The sequence below is a fragment of the Takifugu rubripes genome, chromosome 21 (genome assembly GCF_901000725.2).
Source record: "Takifugu rubripes chromosome 21, fTakRub1.2, whole genome shotgun sequence".
Lineage (NCBI taxonomy): Eukaryota > Metazoa > Chordata > Actinopteri > Tetraodontiformes > Tetraodontidae > Takifugu > Takifugu rubripes.
The window spans coordinates 18,651,797-18,668,283 of NC_042305.1; the positions used below are offsets into that span (position 1 = coordinate 18,651,797).

The following is a 16,487-nucleotide window of genomic DNA, read 5'->3' on the forward strand; positions in this document are numbered from 1 at the left end:
GCCCTTCTATACGCCAGCGGAGGCATAATGGGAAGGCGCCCGGGAAGGTCAAAGGAAAGAAAAGAGGGGGGGGGATGCAAAAGACATGTAAAAACAAACAGGAAGGAAAATGTGGGAGCCGTGCACCCAGGTGCACGTTCAGGACGAGGAAAGATTAACAATTAACTGGAGATGTAAAGAATAATAGTAACGGGACATATGAGAAAAGGGCACCCAATAATGAAGCTGTGACATTGATTCTTGACTTTGATTACCTATCTAACTGTAAGGTTCACTACAGAAACCAATGAGACTGTTGGACATGCGGAGATCAGCTGACAGGGGACCCAGAAAAAACCAACAAGTAAAACAAAACAACAGTTAAATACTAAATTTGTCAAACACAACAGCGCCAGCACAATGTGCAGACCTACAACAGCCTCGCAGCTTTTCTATAAACCAAAGACAAGAGTTTGGCACATTGTTTCACCTTAAAAATAGACTCCACGGATACACTCGCACGTTTGTCTTGTGTGGTTCCAAAGTTGGTCATTTAAGGAAACGATCTGGCAGAGCTGGAAATTTACACTTGAAACTGGATGTGAGCAGGATATTCACCCACAGGAACCCTAATTCGCACGTGGACATAAATAACAAGAATTTACCCACGGCAGAAACATGGCAGACAAAGTAACATTTGCACAATTACAAGAAATAAGGCTGCTCTACTTTCTTGTGGTGAGACGCTTTTACCTGCATTCACCTGCGTTCACCTGTGTCTGTGTTGCACCATTTGATGATGTGCTGCTATGTGTTTAGCTTTCTGTTTGTCTAGAGGTAAATGAAGCTGTCAGAGTGTTTGTGTTTACTGCTGGATTAGCATGAGGTGTGCATTAGCATTAGCTGTGGTGGCAGCGCCGGCTCCCATTCAGAGAGGGTGATGCAAGAGCGGGCAATGCTGCTCTGCCCTTCAACCCTCACAGCAGCACGCTCGCTCCTGTGCATGTAACAGTCTGAGTTATTTTGTGAGGCGCACGACTCTGTTGGACCGGCTGAGCCCGATATTTCCTCCATCTTTTTTCAGAATCTTATCTTAACATTGCCTGGTGATGAACCCAAACCCAGCAGGGCTCGCCTGTGCCCTCAGAGGCAGGTGACCGAGGGAAAGACTACCTGACATGAAGGCAGTTAATGCTCTAAACAGCATCTGCATGCTGCTGCTAACATTTCATATATATCTATATTTACCTCTCTATTGACAGTGGGGAGCCAATAATAATAAGTCAACCCTGTTTTTGTGTGTGAGCTGTTCTATTAAGTTGTGACTATGGGTTTGGGATCCACCTTATTTTGTATTTAATTAAATGACACAAAATTCCCCTTCCTCTGGCATTCTAACAAACATGCCTACACGATAATATGCAACACCTTTTAAATAGCTCCCACAAAATCAGCGCTCATGCAGCCACAATCACAAAAAGCACGAAGAACCCCGCAGGGACGAAAAGGCCTCTAAAACTTTCATTCTTCCAACTGGTCGCAAGAATTTGAACAATTTATTATTTTTCACCCTGCGAAATAAGAGCTCCCTTTCCAAAGTGCACACACACACACACACTCAAATGTTGTCCACTGCACAGGGCCTAACCTGTGTTTATTTACTGTAATTAAAGACGGAGACTGGAGGGCTGGAAGGAGAAGCGCGCTATGGCTGAAATAACAGCACCAATGCCAACACAAACCCAGCATCAGTACACAGGAAACAATGACCCCAACAACACCAGTGACCGCCACCGACCTCCCAGTTCCTCTCTCTCTCTGGTCATTCAGAACACAGAACACCACAACCTTGTGGAGAAATTGGAATTTAAAGTCAGAAGCTGTAGAGCAGTGCGGACCGGAAGGTTTCTAGTGGATAAGGACCATTGTAGTTTTTATACTCCCAAACTTTTCAGCAGCAGCCAGAAGTGTCAGGGCAGTGTCACGGGACGCCATAACAACTTTATTGGGTTAGCACTGTTTTGCATGGGTAGCTCTTACTGCACACACACTCACACAGACACACACTCCCATAAAAGCCAAGGTGTTTTAAGGTCTTAGAGGATTCCAAATGATTCAAACTGCACAACACGAGACTCTCTTCTTGAGGAGACACAGATATATTTCACAGAGTGTTTGCATACGTTGGCTCTGCTTTCAAACGGATCTTTAAGTTTCTCCTCCTGCTCCTGGCTGCACTGACTGAACCATCGGTGGGCAAAGCCGTTACACTCCAGTGCCGTCATGAGCACCGTGGAAGTGGATAGAGGTTCTTTCAGTCAGCTATTATGCTTAAATATTCATTTAACAATATGAATAATTACATGTCTGCGTTAGGCAAGCAGCCACTACTGTAAATCAGCTTTGTTTATGTGCTTATCATGAAAATATGAAGCTTAATGGCACCTGTTTGTGATTGGGTTTTTCCCCGTCTTCGTCTCTTATCTCTATCTGTTTGTTCCCGCATCCTCTTTAAAGGAGACGCAGAGCTGAAGTTTGCTAGAAGCTGTCTGGGTCCGACTACAGTTGTGTGTGTGTGTGTGTGTGTGTGTGTGTCTGTGTTGGCGGGGGGGTGGCAAATTAGCAGTAAAGATGGGAAAATAATGAGTGAGGCATCGTAGGTAATTAGCAGGTATAGAAGCTATGGAGAGTTGGGAATATAATGATGTGAGAAAGAGACAGAGAATGGAGAGAATGTGCTGGAAAAGGTGTAAAATACCAAGAGGGGGGCTGCATTTGTGTGCAAGTGTGTGCGTGAGACCGAGAGAAAACTACTGTATGTGTAGGTGTGTTATCTGATTTAGAAATGAGGGGATATACTATATAATGCAAGGGGAGAGAAGGAGCAACAGAGAGAGAGAGAGAGGGAGGGAGGGAGGGAGAGGGAGGGAGAGAGGGCAATCACCAGGGAAGGAAGAACACCTATAGCATGCATGTCATCCCACGTGCAGATTAGCGTACTCAGACTGTATACAATAAAACAGCGTGACCTTGACGGGGTCATTCTGCTCTGACAATATTTGCCAGGGCATTGTTTCCAATCAATAACTCATTAACAAACTACAAAAGAAGTTGCTGTGGGTTTGTGAGATTCTTTATTAGAAAAGAGCGGCTGCGGGCCAGAAAGGTCATCGCTGTGACATCTCGGCTAGCCTCGCGCCGCCGCCCGGATTGTCAGGTGAAATTACTGCAGCCCATTAATTGACATACGGCAAAGGAGAGTGGGCTGGCAGACAAGGTTGTGTTTGTTCCAAGATGACCCAGAGGTGCTGCCTTTGTGTGTACGTGTGTCTCCGTATGTCTTTATTCAGGTCAGCCTGTAGCCAACGTGGGGCTGTGCAGAGAGAGAGAAGAAAAAGAGAGGGAGCGAGCTCAGGGGGTGGGGAGGTGTAAGGGAGGGCAGGATGGATGTGTTTGATGGTTGACCTGACTAGAAGATTGGGAGCAGGGATCTGAGACCAGCAAGCCCTCGTTCTGCCTTGAGCGAAAGCACAAACACGCCGATGTGCGCACACGCACACATGGGCGTGCTGAACGGAAGAAACCCTCGTGTTCACTAACAAATGCTTACCCGGACGGACTCAACCTCTTTGGAACTTCTAAACCCTGAGAAATGCAAAAGCGATACACATGTAGCTTAGAACTTTCCATACTGAGCGTGTACCGTGGGAATAAACATGAAAAATAGCTATGAAGACAGATGCACTCGCAGTCAGTGCAGGGCTTGTTCTCTTTTACTCACACACACTCACACACACAAAAAAGTAGACACCAAAACACAAACAGGGAACCAAACCAATTTGCTGTGTTGCAGCCAGAAGGTGTGCTGCCCTCTGGCCCTGTTCATTGAGCTTTCTCTGACCAGGTTCAGAGGTTAATCAAGTCTCTACCTGTCCTTGGATATGCTGAACCTTACGTCTTGGCAAAGCCACAAGTCAAAGGTCAAAGAAATCCTGTCTGTGTAATTGCTCGAGGGCCACAGATTGGGGCAAAGAGGTGAAGGTGGCAAAGAGTGAAACCCAGCACAATAAAGAACGTCCTGCTGCTTCTAATCAAGTCCTGGCGTAAGTTACATGAGTGAATCCTCAGGAAGTGTTGTATTACGGTGTCGACATGGGGGGAAAACAAGACGTCATCCCCTAAACACAGCAAAGACAAGGTTCTCATTCGGCCCCCGTGGACAGCTGCAGCTGGAAAAGGGCCTAAATAAATGATGCTCGCTCGCACACACTGTACAATCTACAACAGTCAGTTCAGTCCGTGCTAGTACGTACGCCTCCTGTGCCCCTTCCATCACCGAGAAACCGGACTCTTAAAGTGTAACCACTAAAAACAGGGTTAACCAATGCTCTAACGCTAGCACCCTCGTGTTAATATGGTGAGAGATTAAAGCCTTTATCATCAGGCAGGTTCCAATCAGCGCTAACATTTGGGAGGCTACAGCACGGAAGGAAGAGTCGCTCTCGGTCAGCTCACGCCAAACGCTGTCAGGCTGAAGGTGCTCCTGCTCTCGCCGTTGTGAGGTAACAAACGGCAGAATATGTGGCACTAGACGGCGATGCATGACAAACTAACCCAGAAAAGAGAGAGGTATTTCAGTCATTTACAAAAATAAGTGGTGCTTAAAGAAAGGCGAAGCTCTGTTTTTTGTCCCCTTTGCTCTTTTTTTCCCCTTCTTCTTTCCAGGCTCTGCTGGCCTAATCCCAGCCAGCCAGCCTTGGGTGAACTCTTTGGAAGCTTCTTAAGCCCATGAATGTGCCTTTTGTTCCTGCCATTCCTCCGCTTGGCTGACAGAAAATAGCTAACTGGATTACTGCTAAAATTCAAAGTAAAGTGAACTCCCAAACTTCTATATGGCAAAGTGCTAAGAGGGCACCGCCTACCCTCCTTCCACTGTCCTCATCAGCATCCCTCCGATTAGGCTATCCTTCTATCCCTCCCTCTGCCCCCCCCCACTTTCTTCCCCCTCCTCTAAACCACCAACATCCCCCTAAACATGGCCCAGTGGTGTGTGATCTGCAGAGAGGAGAGGAGAGGGATTAGATAAGGTTGAGAGGTTGCACACTATGAACCCAAGGCTAAAAAGTAAGATTCCTAAAAGCAGTTAAGAGCTTATTAATGTGTGTAAGGAAGCGTATTAATCAACTCAACTCTATCAGAATCCCGGTGTGTGTGTGTGTGTGTGTGTGTGTGTGTGTGTATCACGGACACTGTGAACATATGACAATTCTGCTGACTTCTGGACCAAAGGTTACATTTCAAAGGGCAGCAAAACTGGTAAAATCCGCTCATTCATCAATCGTTATCTCGTGTTTTGCAGCCGCGCATCATAGAAAATCTAATTAAATGTTGGTAGTTGATGAGGATCACTTTAGATTGGGGAGAAAAGGTGAGAGAACCTGAGTAAAGAACCTAGATGTGCAGCAACGAGCAGGCTGAGACCAGCAGTGGGGTCGATTCTCCAGTGAGGAAAACCTCCAGAGATCTCAGGAGGGTTTGAAACAGGCCTGACGCACCGACCCCGTCCCACAGGCCGACCCCGTCCCACAGGCCGACCCCGTCCCACAGGCCGACCCCGTCCCACAGGCTGACCCCGTCCCACAGGCTGACCCCGTCCCGCCTGCATTCTGCACACAGGAGCACCGTTAGGGAGGCAAGAACAGGGACCAGGAGTGGGGGATGTTCAAGGTTTCAGACCAGGGCCCCGGAACAGAAGAAAGGGGGAAACAGCTGAGACGTCTGCTGACATCAGGACCCAAACCGGTGTTTGAAAAGACAATCTGAGTATAGAAAACAAGGGAATGCGCCTTACATTTAGTGGTTTCACAGATTTAAGGTATTTTACATATTCATTGCACATTTTTACAACATTATGCAGCAGCGCCTCAGATGTACCAGTTAGAGGTCAAAACCGCATCCGCATTGATGCACATTTTCAAGGAAAACTGATTTTATTCCCCCCAAAATGTTTTTCCTCAAACTGGAAATGCTAGAAAATGAAAAAAAATAAAGTGAAGCGCTAATGGGATGAGGAAAAGCAACACAGAGGTAAGGAGACGTGAAGGTGTGACAGAGTAGACGGGACTGTGGCTAATTACGCCTTATTAGAGTGTGTGTAAAGGTGCTGTCAGGACGGGGATGAGGTGAGAAGGAGAAGCTGCGTCAGCGGCTCCCGGACCACCCACTACACCCACAGTGGCCCAAACGGCAGAGACTGACGCACTGGTTCAGACACACACACACACACACACACAGGAACACCCAAACACCCCCACACACACGCAGCACAACAGCCCCGCGGTGCTGTGACGCCGCTGGGAAGGGAAGGTGCGAGTGGTCCGTCACTGCGGACCACCTCACGGAATCTTGGAAGATCTTAGTTTAAGAAAGAAAAACCAAAAAAGAAAAGGACTTACGGACAATTTCACAGGAGAAGTCTGTGACTTTCAGGGTCGGGGGGGGTTAAACTGGAGACGACAATGAAGAGACAAAAGCTCGTTTAACGCGTACGGACGGGAAAATTTAATTTATGCAGAAGGTCTTTTTCCTTTGTTTGACCACAAGGTAATCTGGCTGAGCTAGGTGCCTCAAGCCCGGAGTGTGTGTGAGTGTGTGTGTGTGTGTGTGTGTGTGTGTGCGTAATGTGCACGATTTGGTGGCGTCCCGTCGGCCCGCTTCGATAAGAATGCCGCCGTGTTTTGGGGGTGTGCGCTCTGAAGATAATAATCCCAGCGGTCAGCGCGCGAGGGGCCAGCGCCGCGCTGACCGTTCCGCCATCTGAGGGAGGAGAGGAGCGAGCGGGAGAGAGGGAGGGCGCCATGTGGTTAACACTTGCTCACTGAGAGGCGACTGGAGCTCGGCCAACCTCTTCACATGCAGGCTGACCACACAAGAGCCTCTCTTTCTCCCTCTGCCTTCCCATCCTCCCTCCATCCCTCGTTACCTAACGTTTCCTTCTCTGGCTTCCCCAGCTACCCGCCTCCCATCGCCCTCGCCGCCGTGCCTCTTTTGTCTCTTTCAAACTTTGCCCAAATTCCTCCTTCCCGTGCTCTCCCACGTTATATCTCCTTTGGAGCGGCATCTATCCTCCGGTGGCTCCCTGACCTCCGTGCGGCTCTCCTCTGACACCCATCCCTTTCTTTTCCTGCCAGACTTACCCGTACGGGGATCCGGTCCGTCTCCATCTCCTTCTGCGGGTTACGGTACTTTTCATAGAATTCTCTCTTCTTCTTGCTCTCTTTATCATCTTTGCGCTCCCTCTTTTCAGCCGGCTCGTCCGGGGGGTCACCGGGGGGGGTCGGAGGAGGCGACCTGGACGGTTTTTCCACCTCTTGGTAGTTCTCGTTGGGGTTGAGTACCACCACACCGTAGCCGTCCTAAAAAAAAGGCCCACGAGTGAGTCAGTGTTGCCTCCATCAACAATTTAAAATTCACTTTTTATTTTATATTTGCAGTATTTTTCATTTCAGGGAGCGTAACATAAAAGGTGGATGTTTCTCATATAAAAAAAGGTTAATATCTCAAAACAAACCCTTATTTTTCTCTGTTCTGCTCGTGTTTTCAATCCTAAATGAATTTAATTGATTCTGTTAACCCTGACTAATTCACTCCCATAATCAGTGTCACAATTTCACTATTTCCACAAAGTGTATCACTGAAACGCCAAATTAAAACGCCGTTTCTAAGACGAGTGCACTAAAAATCAAACCTAGACACGAAGACGTGACGGCGCTGAGACGCCGTCGGCGAGAGGTGGAGCCGGGGCTGTGAATTCAGCGGCGCTGGTTTAAGTGGCGCAGCAGGATTTAGTGACTCCAAAAGGCCACATGTCACCTCCCAACAAACCCAATCGATCTCACCATCACTCACAGAAAGACTTAGTCACAAGTGCACGGCACAGAGCTTCATCATGTGCTCGCCACTCAGAGAAGAGCGAGACATCGGGTCCGACCGGTTCCCAATAAATTAGACTCTTCTGTAATAAGGGTTATTTCAAAAAAAGAGTCAAGAAAGTGGCTGATGCGAATTCTAATGAGAGCGGGAAAATATGTTGTGAAGAAGGAAGTTCTCCTGAAGCCTTCGGTGACATTTTAAACTCTGAAGCATTTTAATTAAGTGTGCTTATTGTTTCAAGCACTCTGAAGCTAAAGCAGGAAATGGACGGATTCCTGTTTCACTTTGCTGGTGCATTCTGCGCACGGCCCCCATTGTGAGCACACACACACACACACACACACACACACACACACACACAAAGAACACCCCACAGAGAAGAACCAAGGTCATCGGTGCTGACACGAGGAACCTGAGGAGGCGGCGTGAGGCTTCCTCTCCAAGTCACCATCTTCTCATGGAAGCACGTCTCCTCTGCTCGGGAAGTGTGAACAGGGAATGTGTGTGAGTGTGTGTTCTGTTGATGCAGCGCGAGTCGGTGTCCCTCCTGTGCCCATCTGCATCAGAACCGGCATACAGCATTCCCCTTAGCACCTGCCGTGTGTTGATGGCACTTTCACACTTACTTATTAAAAAAAAATATGTTCACACTCCAAATTCGAAGCTCCGGCCTTTTTTCTAAAGGAGAAAATTGTTATGAACAGTATTAAGATTGAGAAAATGTTTTTGCTAGGAAGATAAAAGTGGACCTAGTTGAATTTGAAATCTATGTGAAATTTGCTTTGCTGTTAAATCAGCAGGTAAATGTGAATTTGAATTTATTTTTTTTAAATATATGAAATTCTAATTTCAGTTTTAAATGATTTCATGCTTTATAATGGCTGAAGGAATTAGCTTTGGAGATTTCAACTTCAGCCACAAAAAAGAAGACATTTTAATACAAATACAAAAAATTTAGACATTCTCACAAATTAATTTTGATTAAAAAAGGAGGGGAAGGCAGCTGGAGGAAGAAATAATAAAAAAAAATCAGCAGAGGAGGAAAGGGAAGGTGAGGCACAATGGGAGCATGTTTACACCAGCTTTGTGCCACTGCCCACTGGTGGCAGCCTGATAAAACAACTGACAGGCCCAGTTCAGCCTGGTAGATCAGACGCTTAGGATAATAAATAATATAACGCTCCTCAACTGAATCCCGGCTGAAATAAACAAGCCGCACAAACAGAAGAGCCCTCGGGAAAAACTGGGTGATTAAAGGAAACCATGACAGAAAAGAATCTGCGCGTACTTCGCCTCCACAGGTCATTTTCTCCTATAATCCCAGTTCACAAGGCCAACAGTTAATGGTTTATCTCCATCGGTCCCTGTGTTCCGATGCTAACCTCAAGTGGCCTGCAGCCATGTGCTGACACTCCAAGCCTTAATGGTCAACAGCCTTTGCTGGGCTCCAGCATACTATCGGTAACCTGGAGTGGCCCTGCTCCTAGCCTTTACCATCCCTACGCTAACCTTGAGTGGCCCAGAGCCAATAGGTTTTTCCTCTCGAGAGGCTAACACACCTAACTGAGCTAACAATGCTAACCCTTTCAGCTGTCCAGTCACCCAGAAGGACATTGCTGTAAAGGCAACAGCGCGCTTGACATACGTCGGAAACCATCATTTATTGAAACGCCGTGAGGTCCGTGTTGGTCTCACAACAGCAGAACATCTTCCCACTCTTCTTCTCACCATCCACCACAGGCTGTGCCACAAAACAGTTCTAAGCACAAAAAAAACCTCAAGATTTTTCAACTTTTATTTTGAATTAATCCAATTTCGATTCAGATGCAATAGAAAATGAATAAATAAATCTATATAATTTATTAGAAGCAAAGTATTGAGAGATTTTAATTCATGTTAGGTAGTAAAATGTCAATGCTCTTCTGAAATCCTCCTGAAATAATTCTTCCCACAGAGCTTTTGTTAATCGTTTGGACAGCTGAATCTCTCCATATGCCGTAGTGGAGTTAGGTCAGGGCTCTTTGTGTTTCCAGCTAACAGTTAAGGCTCTCCCACATAAGAGACACACTGGATACACCTGCTAAATCTGATCTTTGTGTTGTGATGTGCTGTCAAACTGTGAATCAAACACAAATGCGCACTGCAAACCTGAGGTCAGCCTGCTTTTTATGCCACTAAATCTCTCCCACACGTTGCTAACACCGGGTCACTCCGCCTTTGTCCCATAAACACACACAACGCCTGGAATGAGCCGCACACACAGTCCTCTGGCGTTGGGTCAGTCCGGGCTTTCTACTGCAGCGTGCAGGCTAAGTCTCTTCCCATGCCCTGTGGGTGCCCCTGTGCCACCACCACACTGAGTCCTTGCCCCGGGGCCAGCGGTCAAGAGGGTCGCCCCGACCCCTCCGAGGGTACCCCGACCCCCGTCACCCTGCTTCGGATGCTCCTTAGTGTTGCTTTGTCAGCCTGTCCTGCATCAGATAGGACAACAAAGGCTGCCGCTGCTACGGAAACCAGAGCGGGTCTCGCTGTCGTGATGAAACCCTTCGATCATCACAGCGCCCCGCCGGCAGCGCCGCCGAGCCGTTTGAGCAGGCACACGCTCTGCATCGGAAAAGACCGTTATTATTCCTCCTACATTTTTATTGTTGCGCAATTAAAACCTTCATCACTCCCAACACTAATGACAATCGATTTAGCCAGAACCTCCGCTCCAAGTAGATAAACCCCGTCCACTAGAACTTTGGCCGCGAGTGTTTCTACCGAGTGGCATCATTGTTAAGGCAATCGGAGGGCGTCTGCGCCCGGGCGCGTAGTTTAGACACATAAGAGCGACGGCAGATTAAATAAGATATCCCTTTAAGACAGCAGCGTCTCTACTCCTTCTTTTTTTTCCCCCAGTGGCGCTGTAATGAAACGAAATGTGTTTAATGTGCCGGAGTGTGGCGTGAGGCGGCCGGAGTGAGAGGGTGTTTCATCTGTGCATGTGGAGCTCAGTGGAGCTTTGATGTGAGAGCTCTCGTGTTGCGAGCTGGGCTCTGGGCACGGGAAAAGGACAGCACTTGACAGGTACAAAGCATGGCTGATAGAGGTCATGGGTGCATGCCGTGTGGAAAGGGAACGGGACGCTTGTGTAGATTTCCAGGTTTCAGGAGGGCTGTTAGCGACGTAGCATGGAAATGCTCTTCTTTGGGCCGCGTTTACGGCTCCGTGCACCTGCATCAACGCGGTCTCCACGAACCGACGGCGGCTGCACTCGTGCAGGCGGCTCGTTTCTTTTGGGATCAAGGTAAAGATTAAAGAGTCTTTTCTCAATAGCTACCGCTGCACTTCCTTGTTTCAGCGAGATGCCGCTCGTGATTTGCTGCTGAGGCTTGATTGACAAGGGGGAAAGGGTCACTCAGCATGAAACACCCAATAAGAAGAGAAGGAGGGGTGGGATGTCTGCAGGCGACAGCAGGATTTGAGACCCAAACCAGGCACAATGGCCGACCAAAGAAAGGCTAATTCGGGAAGTAAGCAGAAGCGGAGGAGCGGTGGCACAATTAGCATTTCAGTTTGATTTAATAACAAACAAAGTCTATAAATCAGGAAGGTTGGAGACAAAAAAGACACTTCTATATTTGCCTCCGAGGAGGAGGAGGATAAACTGGAACTCGGTGGTTCTGCCTCGCTGTCAGGGCCACCCTGCTCCATGTGACCGTGCCTGTCTTGGTCTCTACGTGAGCTTTTTTTTTTTTTTTTTTTTGGCTCGCAGGGCCCCTTTATCCATCCGATCCCCAGCTTTTCTTTCTTTCCCACTTTCCCTGAGGCGGAGATACCACACAGATCGCACAGTAATGTCAGATTAAGTCACGGTGCCCCTTTTCTCATTTTGACGCGGCACCAGCCTGAGACCCCCGCTCCCCCGTACCCGCCGAGCACAGACGTGGGAGAGCACCTACTGTACCACCGAGTCCATAAAAAAAAAGTGTGGATCTTCGTGCTGATGCGAGAGGACATGAGACAGGATTGTCATCAGCCTGTCAGCGCCGAATCAATCAGAGTCTAAAATACCCAGGTGGGCGGGGGGAGGAGAAGGGGGTGGGGGGGTGGGGGGGGGGGGGGGGTATTTACAAAGGGACTCAATGCCTGCTTTTATAGCTTAAATAAGACGCTATAATAATAAATAATGAATTAATCTCAGCTCGAGCAGAGACAGTATAGAACAAGTTGTCTGCTTTGCTTCTTAACTTCCTTATTGTAGCAACCACATAACCCCCCCCCCCCCCCCCCCCCCCCCCCACCAACACCAACTTTTACCACAAACCCTCTTCCCCCATTCTGGTCTCAGCAGATGATTCAGTAATTTTGTTTTGTAATTCTGTAGAAAATCTGTCTAAATTTGCCCAAAAGTTCAAAGGGCTGAGTGTGAGACTTCTGCTGCTTTATATTAATTCCACCCAACTACATCTGAGTGTGGTAACGATGGTTTCCTGATGAACATGAATAGTTTAGGTCAGAGTAAGAGGCTAACCTTCGGAGCGGGCGTCTGGAACCAGCACTGCCGGTTTTTAACCTTGGCATGGATGCCTGGGTTTATGTGGATGATTTTAGATGATGCTGAATATTTATAAAAAGGTTCAAAGTGGAGCGTCGGGGTGGAGAAAGTGAGGAGAACAGCTCAGCTTCTGATCCGCTTCTGTTCCTGCTCCATTCCTCCCTCCGTCTCGCTCCTCCCGACCTGCCTCTTTCCAGCACCATGGAAGGACGGACGGGAAGACGCTCGCTCAGTAACTCGCTTCGAAGCTGACGCTCACTCGCTGCGTGCGCTGGGGTAAACGGCTCGCACAAAATGCAGATGTGGACACACACATCACACACACACACACACACACACACACACGCACGCGCGTGGACAGGGTGAGGGGGCGGGGGTTGCTAGATTGGGGTTGGATGTAGCATTAATCACCGTCCAGGTGGAAATTGTCACAGCTATCGATTGTGCAAGTAAATGTTACACAAGTCATTTGTCTTTTTCCCCCAGCAGAAGGCCAGTGTGCCATTCAGGAAAAAGAAACTGTTAACGCTCACACACTGGGGCATATTCCAGAAGTGTCTCCCCACACGTGGATGCAGTTCGCTGAAAGTCTGCCTCTTTATTTAAGAGAATAAAGGAACACTATAATAACGATGCCGTTGGCCTCATTGTCTCATCCTGCTGCGTTACCTCGACAAATCACCTGCCTAACAAGTGCATAATATTTCCATTGTACTTTAATATTACTGTATCAAACATGCCTGCCGCATCCACTGTGAAGGAATTACGGGAAGAAAGAAGAGTCCTCATCCCACAGAGGGAAGGCAATGGGGAAATAAATACAGGAAGCTCCTTCTGACGCCTTTAGCATTTTGATTTATATATTCCATATTGTCTCCCCTAAGCATACACATGTATTTTTAATGAGGGCACAGAGAGATATAGATCATGAAATGATAGGTGCCTCCCTGCCCTCCCGCCTAACTATTTAATGTATAAATCAGGAAGATGAACAGAAAGGGGGGAGACACAGACAATACACAAAAAAGGAGAAGAGGTGGTGGTTAGAAGGAATTCTGTCTGCAACTGGGAGCAGAGGAATAGATATAGATATCAGAACTGGAGAAGCTGGTCGTGGCGATCAAGTGAAGGAGGAGGCATTTGGTTCTTTGCTAGATCTGATTTCTGAGCCTAATTAGACATAAATGAGCAACGTGACCACTGCAGAGACCTTGAAATCCCCAATAAAGGCGCTACGTGAGTCCACAAACTACGGTGTATTTCAAAGAATTACACCAGCGTGTGAATTCCTGAAGAGCACCGTGGACGAAAGCTTCTCCTTCACCATCTGGATGGGTAGTTAGCGCATTAACTTATACCAACACAGACATGGTGGGTGCTAAAAGCAGGGCCATATGCACAGACTCCGCCGGGCAGGGTCACGGTGAAGACCTACATGCATGTACGCAGGTGTGAAACGTGCATGAGCACGGGGAGACAGAAATACACACACTGACAATTAAAACTCAGACAGAAATAAAGTAAACACACAACAACTTAAAGGCTAAATTGGCTTAATCAGGTGTGTTTAGAAAGGAGCGGCGCTGAAATAACCCGTGTTGGCAAAAGGGTCACGGTGGGATTAATCTTCCTGAGCGTCACGCCACCAGCGTGACCTCCACTGCCCTCACCCCTGCCCTGTTAGTGTGACCTAGGAGCAAGAGCCGCGGAGAAAAGCGGCGGTCCTGTCAAAGCCGCTGCTCTAATGTACGGTCGCTGTGTGTGATAACCAATTATTTGTGACCTTCCATGGGATGATATTTGCAATCCTACGTGTGCAAATTAGAAAATAAATATATTGGCTGTGGCAGTGTGAGAAGGTAAATCTGGCTGTGCTTCTGACAGCCACCTACTCCCCACACACACACACACACACACACACACACACACACACACACACACGGTGGGAGAGTGGACCCTCCCTAAGTGGAGCTGCACCACAGGTCCACGTGTCAGGGGAGGTCACCACAGCCAATCACAAGCCGTGTTTGAAGTGTGAAGGGTAAACAGCACCAACGCTCTCTTCTGCCATTTGCTCTGCTTATTTTCACAGGATGTAATCTAGAAAAGAGGTGCCGGAGAATAGAGTGCACCTCCGTGTATGCATGTCTGAGCATTCCTGCACATTTTCCATAGTGTCATTACCACATGGCTGGCTTTATGCATCGCAGCACACACATGGGGCTACGCATGTATGTTGGAATCCCCTTCATCCTCCTGCCATACGGATAAATACACATGGAGAAATCCACGCTGTGGCAACTAAGCGTGCACGGAGGAAGACATTTTCCTATTAACCCGATGTAGCCTTCAGAAATAGTTGAAAGCAATTTACCGTGGAAAGCGCCTGTAAAACACATCCCTTCTCTCTCTCATACACACACACACACACACACACACACACACACACCAACCCCCTCAAATCTACCACCACCACAATCCTCCCTAGACTTTCTTTCAAATGTTCTACTTTTTTTTTGAGACCACCTGTTGTCTATTATTTTTACATACTGCTTTTCTCATAAATCATAACACTCTGTAATTAATCAAGCTGTCAAAACTGGGACGGGAGGTCACCTGGAGGGGTCGGAGGTGGTTGCAGGGCCGATGGAGGTCAGGGTCACACCGCATTCCTCATTATCAAGTTGGGATGGAAGAGGGGCCAGGCAAACAAAAGCGAAAGCAGATGGAGGAGGGGATAAGATGAAAACGAGAGCTAGAGAGACACAGAGGGAGAGGAAGAGAGAGGGAGGGAAGGAAAAAGGAAAGAGAGACAGAGGGAGAAGCTATCGGCCGTATACAGACAAGCGATTTTGAAAGGGGAGACTTCACATGAGGGGATACAAAAAAGAAAGAGAAATGAGGTAGAAATGAGGCCCTGAAATAAGAACAAAAGAAATCTACACGATGCTTCGACTGTATAGACGTGAAATTGGCTGCAGTGAAGAAATGGAGAGAATAAGGAGGGAAGGAGGGAAGGAGGGAAGGAGGGAAGGAGGGAAGGAGAGCTCGCTCCATCGATGAGAAAACAGGGAATCAGCTGCGGAAGGATGATTGTTATCTTGCACCCTTATTCTGTTTGTGTGTGAGTGGGTGTGCACGCCGGCGCGAGTGTGTGTGTGTGTGGGAATGGCACTGATCTAGCTCACAGAGAGTGTGTATAGGTGTCTCAGTAGTGTGTTAGAGACCGGACCGGATCTGGAGGGGGCCGTCACAGAATCACACAAATGTAGCGCTGATCCGATCAAAATGATTAGAGTGGTTACAAATGTAACCATGTACACACACACGCACACACACACACACACACACACACACACACACACACACACACACACACACACACACACAGTCACAGAGTGGTTGAAGGTGCTCCATACACATTTTTCCAAGAAATTCTATTTTTAATTACGGGACAGTTGAAAGATGATAGTCTAGATAACTGGCAAATAAGTGTAATTACTTCGTTAGTACAGTTTGCCACATGTTGACAAACAAGCTAATAGTCTAATTTTCCTTAACGTGTGTGTGCTATCGTGGAGTTAGAATAAAAGAAAACCAAAACTGCTCAGAGGCGTGAGATTAAGGACCGAGACAGACAGCAGCAGTGGCGGAGAGGTGAAGATTAGAGGGGGGGAAAAAACAATTTAGAAAGTGCAAATGCCGCGCAACTCCTTATGCCCCCCCATCCCACCCCCCCACCCCCGTGTGCAGCATGAATTCTCAGGCGTGGCTCGCTCTATCAAAAACATCACTCTTGAATGAGGCGCCGACCATTGCGCAAAATTAGCTGTCACCCTTTCCTCAAAATCTTTGTTAATCTTGTTTCCAGTGTTTGCGGATTTATCAGCACATGCATCAATGTCAGCTCCTTGGTTACTGAGCCGCAGTACTTGGGAGAAGATATAATTAAAAATGTTTTTGGGCCGTGGGGGGAAGGCGGGGAGCGGGAGTGCTAAGAGGGATGGGGTGGGGGAGTCTGGGGAGGAAGAGGAAG

At 47.8% G+C, this 16,487-nt stretch overlaps 1 protein-coding gene across 3 annotated transcripts in view; it reads right to left on the minus strand.

Annotated features, from left to right (window-relative positions):
• Positions 1–16,487, minus strand: part of arb2a (ARB2 cotranscriptional regulator A) — a 111,884-nt gene that overhangs the window by 59,583 nt on the left and 35,814 nt on the right. For all 3 annotated transcript variants that reach the window (XM_029829802.1, XM_003975248.3, XM_011616064.2), the window contains exon 7: positions 7,176–7,394. In XM_029829802.1, the coding sequence (XP_029685662.1) occupies positions 7,176–7,394 (219 nt within the window). The remainder of the gene's footprint in view (positions 1–7,175; positions 7,395–16,487) is intronic.